The 17,324-nt window shown below is 39.3% G+C and overlaps 1 protein-coding gene across 1 annotated transcript in view; it reads left to right on the top strand.

The window, feature by feature from the left end:
- TAF4B (TATA-box binding protein associated factor 4b) overlaps window positions 1–17,324 on the top strand; it is a 78,105-nt gene that overhangs the window by 17,018 nt on the left and 43,763 nt on the right. The window contains exons 2-6 of the mRNA XM_088526683.1: window positions 9,154–9,302; window positions 10,062–10,169; window positions 14,513–14,671; window positions 14,776–14,898; window positions 17,055–17,144. Coding sequence (XP_088382809.1) covers window positions 9,154–9,302; window positions 10,062–10,169; window positions 14,513–14,671; window positions 14,776–14,898; window positions 17,055–17,144 — 629 coding nt within the window. The remainder of the gene's footprint in view (window positions 1–9,153; window positions 9,303–10,061; window positions 10,170–14,512; window positions 14,672–14,775; window positions 14,899–17,054; window positions 17,145–17,324) is intronic.

Raw genomic sequence — 17,324 nt, 5'->3', positions numbered from 1 at the left:
TGTAGATAAGTTAATCTGGGGAGTGAGAGCAGGCAAACATCAGCTTGCTGCTTTCCACTTTTAAAATTGGCTTAATACCTGTAAATACACAAAAGGCACTGCTCTGAATTCTCCTTGTTCTGCTCTGCTTGGTGCAGGACAAATTGGATATTCTAAATTTGTACCTGGTTCCTTACTTTAGAATAGAGGGAAATGCTCATTTAAAAATACATTTTAATTTATATTTTCATTATGTATTTTGCTTTAGAAGTCAAAAACAAGAGACCTTCACAGTATACAATTTCTAGATATTGATAACCTTTTGAGGTCTGAATACAATCAGCTCTGGGTTGACTGGTAGACACTATGCTAAATATGAGGGTAGTACATGTTTCCAACTTTTTGCATCCCATCAGTTTCTTCTATTTAACAGGCTTATCAGAAAGAATTGTTTGCAAACTTTTCACAGTGGGTAACACCACTCAACTTCTTTCTTTCTTTCCCAAAGAGGAGTAGGCAGAATTTTGGCAGATCTGAGGAACTAAGTCAAATTTGGCAGTGGATGTCTTCCACTAATGCTGGTAGAAAGCTGGTAGAAATTTCAGGTGCTCCATAGGACTTGATTTTTTTTTTTTCTTCCCTCCTTTCAGAACTACGTGTGTCTAGCAAAGCAGGACTTTCATATCATTAAATACACTGCCATGTGGGAATTAGCTTTATGACTTATGCCAAGATTTAAATCATAATATTTAGATGCATAAATAAAAAAAAAAAGTACTTGGAGTGGTAAAGCATTGAAGTAGAGCACTCAGTAAAATGAAAAGAAAGCTAAACGTTTTTTATAATCACCTGCGCTGCATTGGGAAGGATTGCTACTGCAGGTTGGTGAATATTAAACTTTCTTTTACTCCTTGTGCATCTGAACTTTTGCTGCTTTTGCAGTATTTAAAGTACTTTTCAGCTTTTAGTAGTAAAAAAACAGCATCATGCACACAAATGACAGCTGGAAAAAAATACCAAATATTTCATTTTTCCCCCAAAACACTAATAAAGTGTGTAAGCTCACGAGTTCTTAAACTGATATTACAAGCTCCTCAATGTAAGTGTTTAGAGAACTGAATATTTATGGTGAACATCAGTGCAATGCTCAATGAGTAGACTTGGGTATTAAGAATTGCATATTAAAGTTTTGCTGTAAGTTACAAAGCTTTTGATAAGTATCAAGTTTAAAGCAGAATAATCATTATTGTCGTGATTACTGCAAGTATTGTGTGTCTCTTTTCTCTTACTCAATTCTTTAGCCAGTTTCTGAAGATAATGGTGATATTGCAAGAAAGATGTGCATAACTTGCAAAGTGGAAAGGATCACAACAGATGGTCATAACTACCTGTTACTCAAATTGTTGGGTGTTTGTCTGGAGCCCAGTCCCCTAGAAGATATTTTCCATCAGTGTTTCAGGCAAGCAGTCTCTGAATACAGTTGAAGTAGGGAAAACGTGGACAGGAGATGAAAATGCTATGTTATTAATGAGCAAATCTGGGTTCCCTTAGAACTAGAGAAGTGGTGAAGCCTAGGGACTTTCCCTGGGAACAGTCAGGTGAGGCAGTCACAATGGCATTTGGTTTTCATAGCTTGTATTTAGTTTATTAATGCTGGTTGCTTCTAGGAGTTACCTGGGGAATTAAAGGTCCCTTATGTGGATATTCAGGCTAGATGAATGGTGCCCTGGCTGACACAGCACTTGAAGGCAGTTTCACATCTATCTTGCCTCAGGAAGGCAGGTCCAAGGTGTCTGTCTGGCAGCTTGTTGTATTTTCTTGAGGCAGCTGAAGGTTTGTGTGGAAGGGGGAAAGTGATTCTGAATGGTTTTATGTGGTCTGTATCCTAAACATTTTAAAAATACCATGCAGTTCTGGTGACTGTTTCCTCAGTATTTTACAAGGAGTTTTTTTATTCCATCTCACTTGGAACAATGGTATCAGCATTAAAGTTTACAGCATTAAACCCCTTGCATCTGAAACACGTGAAAATGTGTCCAGGAACACGTGCTCCTGTGAACATGTTCACATGGGTAAACATATTTCTGAGGAAATCAAATGGAATACAACCTTGTACTGGTTTTCATGTGGACACCCAGAAAACAAGTGGCTACTTTGGAAACTCATCTGGGTCACCTGCTTACTCTGCTACTGGTCAAGACAGCTTAATACTTTGCATAGCTTTAGGAATGGTAAGTGCAGAGTACTGGCGTGTCGTCTTATTTGTATAGAGCTGCGTGCTGTTTGTGTATGACTTCAATGGTCAGACATCTATTTGTTGAAACATCAATTTGCTATTTAAAGAATCTGACACAAGTGAATACTGGGAGTAAACAACAAACCAGAAAGTTTGCCATGTATATTTGATGCCCTTTTGGAGCTGGAGTTCTTGCGGCAGCATATGGCACCTTGGTGCCTTCAAGGTGCTGTTTCACTGCCATCACCCAAGTCCTCTGCAAGTAAGCAAAGCTCCTTTAGGAAGTAACTTGGGTCCGAGGGAACCTGAACTCGGCTTGTGTACCTGTAGGCAATCCAGGACTGATGGTTAAGATGAAAGCAACCCAGTCCTGAGTATTTCTCATTGGCATTTCTGAATCACATCTTTGTTTTTTGAAACTTAGTCAATTTCAGTGTCTGAAAGGTGTACCTTTAAGATCTGAGCTGGCCTGAACACTGTCACAGTATCAACTAAGACTGTGTCCCATGCAATGCACAGGTTGCCTGAAATCCCGTGTGCCTTCCCCTCACAAAAGCTAAAGCCTCGTGGGATTAAAGTGTAATAAATATGTTTACTATTTGAATAGAAACAGTAGGATATTGGAACAATATTGGAACTGTGCCCAGAAAAAATCTATAGTCTGTCAGTTATTTAAAGTATCTCAACAAATCAATGTAATGGCCAGACTTTCTTTAGATGTTTGGTGTGGACATCTGTTGTTTGCTATAAAAGAAAGGTATGCTACCTTGCAACTGGGGCACTTGTATTTTTGCATTATAGCAGAACTCTGAAATTCCTCAAGTAGAAATGTATTCTGAAATAATGAGGCTGAACCCCATGTAGTCTGGGAGAACTTGAACTTTGCAGTTGTATTCTGTAAAAAGGCATCAATGCTACGGGGTGCCCAGCTGCTAGACTGTTCAGCAGAGATGTCCATCCCTGGATGCACCAAAAATGTGCTGATGAACAGCCTCTCAACATTTTGAATGAGATGTTGATTAAGCAGTGTGTGAAACTTAGTTTCAGATTTTTAGCATTTTGTGTCAGCTTCCTGGGAGAGGGGATTTTATTTATACTTTTCAAAAAGCTTTATTGTCACATTATTTTTTTCAAATAATATGGAATAAGGTGTGTGATTTGGTCCAATGCTGCCTACGAGCAGATTTCTTTATCCCTTTCCTCACTTTCTATGGTTGAAAAAGCTGTGTCTGTACTTCAGGATTTCAAGAGCGGATGGTCACTGCTTCCACAGAACCTTATCGGAGCTTGCTGGAAGCAACAGCCTTCACAGGGACCATTTATTCCTCCTTCTGTTAGTGTGGCAGAGAGGTGTGTGTGAATAATTTTTTGTTTGTTTGTTTTCTTTTTTTCTTTTAAGACATGCCAAAGAGTCTGCTTAAAACAATTTATATAATCAGAAAACAGTAATGCTAGTGAAATAATGCCATCTGTCAGACACTGGCTGCTGGTAGGGCTGTTCCCTGGTTTCCTAAAGGCTAGGTGTAGTCAGATGTATGAAGCTTGTCCAATCTCAAAACTTCTGGGTTAATATCTTACAGGTCTGTAGCGTGGTTCTCATGCAGTTGGCAAAGATGCAATAGACTTCTTTTGGGGCTTGTGGGATGTCATCTCCCTGCACTCTTGTATTATATTTAGCTTGTTCGTGGGTTGTCTGGTGTGTTGTTGTAGCATGAAAGTGTACCAGGATTATGACCTGAATGTTTTTCCTCACTTGGAAATCATATAATTCCATTTCTCTGGGCAAGACAAGATGTCTTTCTCTAGAACTCAAACCAGGGCAACTCAGCAGGGCAACAAAAATATCCACTATTGCAGTTCCTTAGACCTTGGCACCTTGACCCATAATACAGAAACTTTCCTGGAATGGAGGGAAAGGTGCAAAGGGTGATTTCTGATGTACATAATTATTCACTTAGTGAAGGTAGAATAGAACAAATTGGTTAAGGCCTGCATCTGGTGGGCTGCTATCCTGCTTGTGTTGCTTATGAGTGGATGTCTCTTTGATCTACTAAAGCTGACCTGCAAAAGCTGGTAACGGCTTGTCTTGCACAGCAAAATGCTTTGTGGATGTAGTGAACTACAAGCTGAACAGCTCAACTTGACCCATGTGATGAAGGAAAGCCCTTTACCTTACCTGGCTGGGAAATTGCAGAGCAGGTGGATGTGAAAACCCCAATCAGGCAATTTTTGAACTTCCCGTGTGGTCAGTTTTCCCAAGTTACTCAGTTTAAGAGTAAAGGCAGAGCTTATCTGTGGGAGGCTGTGTCTCACTTGAGTAAGTGGCCCAATATGCTGGGATACTTCCCAAGACCTATAAAAGTTGAGGTGTGTCAAAGTTCAGTGTGTCAAACTTAGCCAGGGTACTAATTTTCTTCTCTTTCATAGCATTTCTATTCTTCTTTTCTGCATTTCGGTCCGTTCTTAACATTCTCAACCTTAAAGTTCACTTTATCTGATGCATGCGTCTCTTGTTTAGAAATGAACTAATGTTATCCTTCTTCAAAAGCAGCAGTTGTAACTCTTGTTCTTAAATCAGTTGAGTATAATTCAGTTGAATCTTATTCATTTTTTTTTTGTAGGAGCCAAACATGAAAGCTCTTATTTATTACATAGTAGACTCTTCACTTTCTCATGTTGTTCAGTCTGCTGTGGTAAAGCACTTCTAAAGAGCCATTTTCTTAAAGCAGTTGTGCTGGTAATCATGTAATCAAGGTAATGATTTAACTTGACAATTTAAGCTTCAAATATAGCAACATCTGTATCTCTCCACAGGACCATACCTCTTCTCTTCATCTCAGGTACACAGATACACCTTGTGGATGTTCAATTTCTGAAAGTAGCCTCTCACTTGACTTACATGGTAGAAATTTAATGGTAAAAGTTGCCTTTGCAGTAGGAATCATCAGAGTTCTACACTGCAGGATAAAATCCTGAATTTCAGTTAGTGAAACAATTTTACATGAATAGCAGTACAGTTTTCATGAAACCAGCTTAGGAATACAGTAAAGCAGATGTACTTAAGCACAGTGGTACAGCCGATTTTGTTGTAATTCTGCAGTATCTTATTCATGTCGGTGACTTTCTGTGGGGACAATTTTGGGTTTTGCTGACCATAATTAAAATGAAGACGAAATTATCCCTTAAACTATACAGGTCTCAAAGCTGCTACTTCTGCTAATGTAAGCTTTGTGTCCTGATTCCAGGGTTGGATGCTAACTAATCATGGCAGCAACTTAGAAAAATTGAGTGGGTTCTTGGCTAGTTTAGAAGAAGCTGGATTTCCTTGGCTGGTGTGACTGGAACAGCACTAACACACAGCTGGAATATGTCAGGCTTGAGCAGCAAATGAGACTTAAAGCAAAGACCTCTAGTTTTACATGGCACGTGCTACTTTTGTGCAAAGGTAGAAGGTGTGTTGGGTGGTGAGTGCCCCAGCTTTGCAGGAGAGGTGGTTGGTGCTGTCCGAAGTGTTGGTCCTAGAGCTCCTCTGCAGGAGGAGGAGGCAAGTATTCCTCTGGGGATAGTTCTCAGTAAGATGTCTTTCAGTGGACCTGATCACTTGGTTCCTTCTGGTGAGCTGCAAAGGAAGCTCAGTTTGGTTTCAGTTGTCAGTTCCTTCCACTCTAGACTTCCTGGCAGGGTGGCAGCTGAAGGTGGGTGTGCAAGGAGGCAAAGAAATCAGCTCCTTGAGTAAATGGTTCTATTTTAATGTCTTCATTGGCAGGTGGGAAGAATAAATAATTTCCCAAATGATGTCTCTGGCAGGGCAGGCTGAATGTCTAGAGATAGCTGTCTGGATTCACTGTATAGAGACTCTTACTCTGAAAAAGATGCTCAAGTCCTCTACCACTGTACATGAACTGATTCCTGCCAGTAGCTGATGGCTTACAGTTTTTGTTGGAGATGTGAAAATAAGAACTGCCTTGTAACCCTGAGGGTTTTGTGACTTGGTCTTAATATCAAAGTGTGTGAATGATATGAATGTGATTTCTGGTGTCTGAAACAACTTCAGTAAAACCATGAACCCGTATATTCCGTAAACAAGTTTTCCTGGGAGCGATGCCCAAAATAAGGCATTTGTGGTGCTGAAGTTGCCTCACACAACTCACTAACCACAGGTGATGTCAATGTTTTGGATGGAAGTTATGGACATCTTTTCTGTATTTTCAGCGCTGGGCTGGATGACAGTAGCTTCACTGACTCAGATCTTCTCCTGCATCTCCTCGCATCCCTTTTTCTTGTGGAGTTGCCATGTTGTGACCAGCTGCAAGACATTACTTGTTTTCATATTTAGATGAGCAAAAATTACTTCGTGGTGAATGCGAAACAAGCTTCTGGTTTCTGATATGGCTGCTTTATTTTGAACGTGAAGAAAATGGGTTCTTTCTCAGTCTTGTACTTGGTAGCACCTTGGTAGCACCTTGGTAGCTGTGCAAGTCTTTCCACTGACAATTTTAGAGACCTATTACCTGTTCCTTCACATCTTGATATAACATATGAAACTTCAGCCATTGGTTTTGAATGCTTTAAAACCTTCTCTTTAGGCAGAAGAAACCTCTGCCCGTTCTTGGAGCCTGCACTACTGACTTGAATGCTTGGTCATTGCTTTCCTTTCAAGGCAGAAAGGAAGTATCAAAAGCCTGGAGCGGGGGGAGGTTAGCTGTGCAAAGTATAGCTAAATTACTGCAACCAAAAGTGGAATATGAGTGTGTTTCAACAGTTTTCTTTCAGAAGATCCATGTGCCAATCTAGTGTCATTTTAAGAAACCAGGTATGTAATTGCACTAGACTTGGTACCTAGTTCTTGATCTCTGGTAGATGCTAACTGAAACTTCTGAACAGAAATGCAAAATAGCCTTATGACTGAGTGGAATAGCAATGATGCTGTTTCTTCTCTGTAATATGATTCTAAGAGGTAGAAATTGTGCTGCTGAATTTTTATTAGAAAAGAAAAATAATGACAAGCAACAAAATATCCAAAAATATAAAAATGAAGTAATTCAAAGTGCATGTCAAATATCTGTAAGGAATTTCATAAGTTTTCATGTGTCTTAGAGTAGAACTAGGAGCAACAATTTTAAACATGCATAGTAACCAAAAATATCCAGCAGCAGCACTTCTGCAATACCGAATGTAGACCTAGTGCAGAGAAAAATGCTATTACCATAAAATACCAGGCATCATCAGCTTTCCGTCTTCCCAAATTGAATCTGCACAAACATGCAGTGTGAACAAAGGAGAAATGCACTTTTAATGAGAAATTGTATGTTATGAATCACTGTCTAAATCAGAAGAAATTTGAAACTTGGTATGTTTTCTGTGACTGTTTGGATTTATCAATTAATCTTAAGATCCTTCTGAAGCCAGGTAAACCTATAGTCAAGACTTTGGTGGAAGAGGAGAAAGCTGGGCTGGCAGAAAGGGTGCCTAGTGCTTATATATATGTAGGTGTACAGCTGTCTTGCAAAGCTGCCCTTCTCTAGTAAAGGTTGCCTGAGAATGGAGGGCATCTTTCTGGGTGCTGCTCTCACAGTCTTGGTTTGTGTGTGCTGCATAGTTCCCTCCTGAAGTGCAGTGTGGTGACTTTTACAGGAGAATTTTATACCAAGTTTTACACTGTCTTGTAGTATCAAGTCATGCTTTAGATGTAGAAGATGAAAAGTTGTTTCCAGGCATGTGGTTATAGCACCATCTTAAAGAGCTTGCAGTTCTTCCTGTTCTATTCATTAAACTCCCTGAAAGCAGTATTTTTGGTAGCTGTATGGTATATTGTTAAAAAACTTTCAGACTAACCAAGTAATAAAATTAATATTCTATCGATATAGTTTTACACTAGGAGATAAACACACATAAAAGATCTAGGATTCTTCTGGTACTTGAATAAATTTTGTGCTGAATATCTTCTGGGGGAAAAAGAGGAGATGTTTGGAGACCATTCAATTACAAGTGCACAGAGACTGGAAATGTCTGACTGTTCTCCTTAAAGTGCTTTTAACTTGAAAGCTTGGTAAAAATACTGCAGTTGTTAATTGTTGATCTCTACAGCTGATGGGATAGCAGAAAGATGGTAGGAGTGAACCTGGTTAGGTGGGCTAACATTGCTGTAGATTTAAAAGGAAAACAAAAAAAGGAGGGGGGCAAGGAAAAAGGGAAAGTTTCTGTCTTCACTGGAATTGCCATATTTGTCTATAAACAACTCTGATTAAATCCCTAAATTGTAATGCTTTTGAACAGACGGACGGCTTCAAAACACTGAGCACTGTTGGCTTTCACCAAAGTGCATTGCTCTGAGACTGTGAGATGGGCTTGATTTAGGCTGGGGAACTGGTTCTACTCATGCTTCAATTTACTTTGCAGATTTCCTCTAAACTGTAAATTTCCTCTCTATAACACCTGTAAGAGTGTACCTAAATGCTCAGAAAAAAATAGAAATGTACAGTGGCAGCCAAGTCTGAGCTGGTGAAATAAACTTGCATTTATTTTTGAATAACTGTTTAAAGAGATTGACTACTATTGGTTAACGTAATTCCAGTTCCATGGGAGGTGTGTGGGGACTGCGTCTTTTCTTTTAATGTCCCAGATGTCTTGACTCAAACTGTCTTGTTGTCTTTGCAGTTCACATGTGCTGTCTTTTCAAACTTGTTTCTTGATGTTTTTTAATGAATTTTCTATCATAAGTAAGGAATTTCTGTCATAAAATGCAGAGTAAAACTCTACATCTCATCTGAAGTAGCCTTAGCTTTTACAGGTGTTGGCAGTTTTTCTTTGAGGTAAGAAGCTTAAATATTACAAAACTTTATCTGTGGTCTACTTGTGAGTTATACTTTTGTGGAGAAGAAATAATAGCACTTAATTTCGAACAGTCTGATTTTTTTGTTTGTTTGTTTTCCCAACAGGAACTGTTCTTGTCAGAAGCAGCAATGGCCAACTAATGCTAGTATCTCAACAAGCAATAGCACGAGCCCAGTGTCAGCCACAAAATAACACAAATGTAAGACCAGCTGTACCTACCAGCACACCTGCAGTCAGAATATGTGCTGTACAGGTAACTTCTCTCACAGCTTTAATATGAAGTAGGTGCATGTTATGTTCTTTTATGTAGTTATACCAGGGTCTTTGCAATAAAAAGAAAGAGCTCACTTAAAAAGTGTCCACCAAGTGTCTGAAAAGTTTCTGAACAGACTTCATGGTCAGCATGGCAGTATTTTTTTTTTTAAACATAAATTTTAAAATAAATTTCCTAGTACACTTTGCAGTATGAAAAATCTGATAGCAGTTATACATGGTATATCTCCAATTCAGGAATTCTTCTTTTGGGATGATATTGCAAAAATGCAACCTTGTGTTCTTCTAATGAGAAGCTTCTTAGATGCTAACTGAGGCTTAGAGTATTTCTGAGCAGTTTTCTGTGTCCCTAGTATGTTCATCCTTTTCTACAGAAGGGAGTCTGACTTTGTTTCCCTCTTTTTTTTTGTAATGTAGCCAGCATATAAAATAAGAAGGGGCGCGCACACACACACACACACAAATTCAGTGTATAGCACTGATACAGTGATAGCATCATTTAACCATTTTATTTTGATTAGGAATTGTGTTTAAATGTCTTAATCTATTTTGCTGTGTAGAATTAGTAGATAGATAGCTTTGTTGAAAATTATTTTATCTATATGGGGTTAAATGTGTATTGTTTTATGAGTGGGTGTCTTGGTTTGTATTGGGCAAGAGTAGTTACTAACTTCATTGTTTGTTTTATCATTGACTTGTTGGGCAACTGTTCCATGCACCATATTATCTTTGCTTGAAGAACTCTGGCACCCCATTACTAAAGAAAGTAACAGCTACTCCTGTGAAAACATTGTCACAAACAACAAATTCTGTGGCTTCTACTGTTCAGCCACCTGCTGTAATACAGGTAGGTGACAAACTTTAAATCCCTGTAGAATAACATCTAGTGATGGAGAAAACTGAAGATCATCTAGATGCATTCTTGTTATTTGTGTTTCAATTTTCATGAAGCTGGTAGCTTTTATCTTTACAGCACATTTCTTTACTCAGTGTCCCCCTTTTTTTTTTTTTTTTTTCCTAAACATGTAATTTAATTATGCTTTTGCCAGCTTGTCAGATCATCTACCATCACTGAATTAGTGGTTACTACAGCACATATACAGTGGTAATAAGTAATGTATAAAATCTGGGTAAAATAAATAGTTCTGAGAACCATTTCCTATGCATTCGTGTTGTGATTGAGCTTCTTCAGGCTGTATCTGAATCTTTTCTGGTGGCTGGAGGCTTTGTAATGATGCTGCCCTGTGTGAGCTCCCTGCTACCTTTAGGGAAAAAATGTATACCGAAGGTATTGCTGGATTTTTTCACTGCTGTCCTCTGTCAAGCTGTTTTTCATATGTCTGACTTCATTTTTCTTTATTAAAATCCAAGGGAAAGTGGTAGATGGAAACCTCTACTCCAACTAAATTGGACAGACAGGTTCCAAAGATATGATTGTGAATAGACAGTGTCTGGAAATTTCTTATTATTTTAGAGGGTGTTTGTCATCTTTCTTAAGTTGTATTTCTCTCCCCTTACCAGCACAAATGCTTTAGGACTCTTCTGAAGGACCTTGCAAACTGCAGACTACGAGACTTCTTTACACTATTCTTCTTCTGTTCTTGGACCAAAGGTCTAGATAAAACATGTGTGATAAAGGAAAACTGCTTCTTTCTTCAGCTAAGCATTCTGTTCTCCTCATGACCTAGAGGAGAAATTGGGAGGAATAGTCTTTTTTTCATTTGTGAAAGAGCTAGAATGGGACTTGACTGTAGCTGTTGACCAAGCCCTCAGTAAATACATAGGATCAGTCATTCAAAAGAACATGTGAGATGCTCTTGACTTTGAGGTGTAGAGGGATGTGTGCACTGACAACTCTATCTGACAGCTCTAACAATCTGACTTACCTGTTTGTTTTCCTGAGGCTCTTTAATAGCAACTGAAAGCAACTTGGAGATCTGTCTGTGATGTTCTCTCTTCCTCCTCGCTGCAGGCATATATTTTTAGGGTCAAAGGGGAGACCCTGGACACCTGTTTTTAATATTTTTTTCTATTTTACGTAGAATGGAAAGAACATACCTTTCGCGTGTAATAACAGGGACTTGTATTTGTTATCTATTTTTGCTGTGAATTATTAGTTTGAAAAACATGTGTTCATGAGCTCTAGGTAGAGAACTTTAGGGTAGACTTAAGTCATCTGCTACACTACCCTTGCACTAAGGAGAAGAGATGAAGGTAAAGATTTGCTCTGCTGGGTGGATAAAACTGCCTGGGTCCTTACAGTCTAATGTAATAAATATTGAATTTCATTATGCTAATAACTTAAAAAAAAAAAAAAAAGCTCACATCTGCCTTTCTTCTTTATTTTTCTTACTTTTCTACCATCTTAGTTCAGTTTGATATAATCAGTTCAACTTGTGTTCCCCTGAGGTTTTTGAAGAGATGGATTCGAAGAGGGAGAACATTACTTTCCTGTAACCTTTTTTTAAGCTATAGAATGTGTAGCACTTCTAGAAGGCATGGAGTTGTCTTTAAACTGCAAGAAACACGACTGAGAAGAAATACTACTTTTTTTTTTTTTTTTTTTTTTTTTGGAATGGTTTCTCTAGAGCCTGCCTGTTCTGCAGAGGACTGCAAAATCCATAGAAGTGCCTTGTACAATAAGAGATAAAGAGGTGCAGCGAGGATACGTGCTGTTCTTGCAGGCCCGCTTTACTACTTGCGCTGCAGGGTGAAGTTTGTGGGACAGATGTGAGAAGAGTGGCCAACAAATTTGTCTTTTGGGTTGCTGGAAAGCCCTAGGGAAAGAAAGGAAGAACCCATGGGTCTGTTTTTTTTTTTTCTAGCAACTGTTATTTGTCATTCCTAAAATAACTTGTTGGTGTTATTCTCGATATTTTGAGGTCCCAGAAAAGGAGCGTGGCTGTGGAGGTGTGATGCCATCCAAAAATGGGAGAGGCTGAATAGGAAACAATGCTTAGCTTGGTTGTATCACTCTCATCTTATGATAAGTGTGCCTTGAAACATTATTCTCTGTTATTTTATCTAGTTAATGACTTCAGGACTTAAATATTTCCATTTGTTGTCATTCCTAGATGTTTGAGCTCTAAGGTTAAAAATAAATAAATAAAAATGTGTAGGTATTTTGTCTCATCTCCCTCCCAGATGGGATAACGAAGTTGCAAAGTATCTAATTAGCATCATGCTGGGGCACTTTCATTTAGATGCAAAGCTCTGCTCTTGAAAGCACTTCAAAATATGCAGGATTAATGCCATTTTTGTGGCGACTTTCTCTGTTGCTTGAAGTGAGAATGAGAATTGTCAGTAGTGGAAAAGGTTGAGGGCAGGTGACAGGAGCTAATTCCCATATATTCATCTTCCTGGGAAAAGCGTCCAGTCGCCTTCCTGTTGTTCCCTCCCTCAGCTGATAAAATTCTGTTCTGGCCTTGATGTGTAAACATAGTGGGAATCGCAAGAGAGAGCTCCAGCAAGCCTCGTGTTTTCAGTTTTTCAGAGCCCACAGCACTGCAGCGTGACAGTTCTGTGCTCTGTCCCCTTCAGTCTCCCTCTCCTCCATCTGTTGGTGGGATTCTCGTGCCCAGTTTGCCTCCCTGTGGTCCCAGAGCTGTTGAACTTCATCCTTGGAAAAGGCGGTGGTGGTGGCAAAGATCCTGCAGAGAGCTATTAAAGTGCCACCACCAATGCGGGAGCCGGCGCCACAGCGTCTCTGCTGCCTTCGTGCCAAGCTGGCAGCAGCTTTGGGAGCTCTGGGATAGACCTGCTTCTGGGATGGGATGGGGGAGGAAAAACAGTGGCCACAGTGCCTGTGTTTTGTGCTAGGCTTAAACACTTGCTTGCTAATTTTCCCTGCCTGGAAGGATTCAAAAGCATTTTGATATTCTATAGGCTGTCCAACCATTTTTTGTTTTATCTGTGATAGGGCAAGTTGGGCTCTCTTATGTGTTATTTTGACTAATGAAATTACCAGATATTAATTTGTGATTGATGGACTAAACTGTGATGTTTGAATGCAGTAGGAGTGGGTAAAATTGTGCTGCACAGCACAGGACCTAGAGTTTGGCCTACAAGACTGGGTTATATTTCTTTTGAAGTGTTACTGGAAAGGTGCAGATAATATGACATCTAACTTCAGTTTCATTGCTAGCTGTTGTGCTTATTTCCCCATATCCTACAGTTTCAGTATCTAGCTTTTTAGCTATCAAATAGATTGAAAGTTGTGGGGGCTCTTTTAGAGGCAAAATATTACTCATTCAATATTCTGGTTCTGTCTCAAAAAAACTTCACATTTTTTTCAGAGTCTGAAGTGGAAATACTAATTTCAATATATACACTTTTAACTGTGCTGATTTTTGCCTGGTTTGCAAAAATTGTTCTTTTCTCTCCCCTCCCCAACTTTCACCCCTTTCCTGCTTCTAGAACTTTCAAATCTGCTGATTTCTATATTTATTTATATATATATATATATATTCCAATTTGAAAGAGAGGTGAAAGTATGAAGTAACTAAATTTTTGTGAGGACTTGTGCCTGGGAATGATCCGGGTTGGTGCTCGTGTGGAGGGAAAGGCAGGAAAGACTTGTTCATTAGGTGTGTTTTACCCGGCTGGCTGTTTTTGCATAGCATGTGTATCCCTCCAAAGTAGATACAATGCACATAGCCTCTTGCTTGGTGGGTGTGTGATAGGAAACATGAGGGCTATTGCAGTTGGGAGAGGAGGGAAGTTATTTCCAGGGAAGCTGTATAATCACTTGAGGTCGTGTCTCCTTGCAGAGCAGCATCACTTGGTTTAGTGTTGTTCAAAATTGATTAATCCTGGGCTGCAGAAGTATAGCAAAGTTATGGTGTTGGTTTCTTCTAATAACTTTACCCTTCTCTGTCTTCACCGGCAGCTACAAGCAATAATCCAGACTGGATGAACCTTTGTCTCCCCTACCCTGCATAAAACCAGGGAATCGGGGCTTATGTGGTTGTTCTATACCTTTTGTTATATTAAATAGATTACATATATATAATCCTCTTAAGAACCACTTAAAGCAAGTGAATTTAAAAACAAAAATAGAAATAGCTTAACTATGTTGTAAATAGCTGGGTAATTTGGAGTGTGGAAAGTGGTGCTGCTTTATATGCTGGTAGAATACTGTATGTGCTTTCAAGTTTGTCTTTGATTAAAAAGTGTTAATTTTCCTTTTAGCCAACAGCTGCAACAGCTAGTGTTACTGCTGTAAAGCCTTTGAGTACTGGAACACCTGTAAAACTTCCAGTTACAGGACCACCTGCACAAGCCATCTCCCAAAAGGCAGTCTCTGTGAAAGCTGAGGGCACAGCAGTAGCACAGACCAACACTTCAGCAGTAAGGAAAAAAAAAAGTTTTTAATTAAAAATTAACATTCTCTATATTCATCAGAGGTTGGACAGCCAATACATGATCTTACAGTCTTTTTATTTCCACACTAGGAAATGCTAGAGAATGTGAAGAAATGCAAGAATTTTCTTGCTACACTAATAAAACTGGCATCTAGTGGACCTCAAGCCCATGAAATGGGGCAGAATGTGAAGAACCTGGTGCAAAATCTACTGGTGAGACTCTTGAAAACAAAGTCTGTGTCATTTGTGTATCAATTTGTGATATGTTGACTTTTTGTTTATTTTCTTCCTTGTCTTTCTCAATACATGTCATACTCTAAACAGCTGAAAAGATTATTTTGGTGCAGAATACACTTGATCCTTTAAGTCTTACATTATAACGTGCAATTTTAACTGAATACACTACTCATCCCCTTGCCCTCCATTCCTGTTTCATTTTATGCCTGCAGGTACTTGACAGTCAAAGATCCTGGCAGTGTTCAGACAGCTTGTGGGGCTGAGCTCCTTCCTGTGTTAGTGGGGATCTGAGTTGGGGCCCTTGCTCACGAGGCCATGGCATGGAGTCCAAGGCACTGTCGTGCACCAAGGCAGAGCTGACTTGAAAGTTCTCGGTTTGAAGCTCAAATGAAGCAACTGTGAAATTATCTCTATAGAGTGTGAAGGAGAGAGCAAGTAGGTGGCTGCCCATCTCTGTGCTGCATCTCTTGCAGGTGGCTTCTAGACACCTAGTCTACCTGCTGTACTCAGACCCAGAAGACAGTGTTTTCTTGATAATGTTTTCTCCTGTTACTACTCGGCATTTGACCTCTGCTGTTTTTTCATTCCACCTTGTGCTACAAGAGGGATGTGGTTGTGCTGGTGGTGCTGAGGAAGTGATTTTATTTTTTTTCTTCACCATCCTGCCCAGTGTAGGAAAGTGCATTGTAGACAAATGTGTTACTTCAGGGAACAGACTGTCTTAAGATAACAGCCTGGCAGAAGTGTGCTGCTGTCTTCCTCCTCTTCTGTGCTTGTGTCCCTGCTGTATTATATACCTTCTCTTGGACAATATTAAAATTATTACTTTGCTTGTGCAAATTCCTTACTTACAAGCTTATTCTTGCTTGTGCTTTGAGTAGTTTTTAAAGACAGTCATTATCAGACATATGTCATTAAATTGTGCATTTGTTTGCTTTATGCAATATTTTTAAAAAGCTGCTCTGTGTGTGTTTGATATAAATGTAAGATAATGTTTCATATGCATGAGGGATATGAGTAAATGGCAGTTGTGAAATAAAATAGTCCTTAAGGCAGTATATTCTGAAGCTAGTGTCAAGCCCCTGCGTGCACCAATGTAGTGTAGCAGATCACTACGTCTGTGCTGGTGAGTTTGTACACTTGGGTGACCTCTATCTGCACCTCAGTGAGATGAAACAGGCAGAAGGCTGGATGACTGTGTGTCTTGGTAGTCTCTGAATCTGTAGTCCTTAAGCACTGTGCTCTGAATGCAGAGCTTACAGTGAGTCCAAAGGAGCATTTGGGTGGAAAGAATAGTTTGTCTGCAGAATGAGAGATTCTAGCTAGGATCTGTCCTCCTTTGTGTTTCTGTGCCTCCTCCTGAAGGAGGTAACTTGGTGGCCTTGCAGTAGCAGCTAAATGGCAATAGCCTTAAACCCATCTTGATTTAATAACATACAATCTCAACCTCACCATTGCCCTCCTTTAGTGAGTAAGAATGGGATCTGTATCTGGGGTTACCTCCTGCTAATGTTTGTGAGGAAGGAGGATGCCGCCTGGGGCGGTTTCCTTACCCCTGCTGAATGAGGTGTTTGTGCTGCCTTAAGGAAGATGATGGTGCTCTGCAATTTGAGGACTCTTGCCCTCATGGTATGGAGAAGTGGTCTTGACTGGTTTTAGAAATAAGGTGTTAACTGTTCTGCTTTATTACACCATTTAACTAAATGGTTTTATAAAAATTACTCTTCTGATCCCTTTCCATTTTGATTTTTGTATAGTTGGCTAGTTCTACAGTTAAGTCCTCTTGCTTAGGTTTTAAGCTTTCCTTCATGAAAGGAGAAGGATCAGTGAAGGATCGTCAGAAGGCTCAGTGCTACTAAGGATTTTTTTTCTATTTCTTCAGTGAATGAGCATTTGTCCAATTCCTTCTAAATGAAGAAAGGAATTTAAATCTTTTACACTGCATCTGAATTGAAACATCATTCTATTCTAAAACCTTTTGGTTAAAAATATAGGAAGAAAAAAGTCTCAGATTACTGAAATTTAAATTACCATGAAGTTGTTCAAATTCCATTAGTTATTGACATACCTGAAAAAATAAATGATAGTTTTCTACTTAATAACTTGTCATTATAATTATGCTTTCCTCTTAGGAAGCAAAAATTGAACCAGAAGAATTTACAAAAAAGCTGTATATAGAACTCAAATCTTCTCCGCAACCATATCTAGTTCCTTTCCTCAAGGTAAGTGTTTGATTGGGGATCTACAGTGGGGGTAGTGGGACCAAAAGGGAAAAAGGAGGAGTGGAGGAGTGTTCAAATAGTTATTTGTTCAAATCAATGGAATAAACTCTGCCTAAATTTGTCTTTTGTGACTGCAGCTTTTGAGGCGGAGGTATTTTTGCGTGGCATTTCAGAGGAGTA

The sequence above is a fragment of the Tinamus guttatus genome, unplaced genomic scaffold, assembly GCF_059628265.1.
Source record: "Tinamus guttatus ecotype Peru unplaced genomic scaffold, ASM5962826v1 Tinamus_guttatus_pri_ptg000249l, whole genome shotgun sequence".
Classification (NCBI taxonomy): domain Eukaryota; kingdom Metazoa; phylum Chordata; class Aves; order Tinamiformes; family Tinamidae; genus Tinamus; species Tinamus guttatus.
The sequence above is the reverse complement of the archived record's forward strand: the minus strand, read 5'-3'. Positions and strand labels throughout refer to the sequence as shown.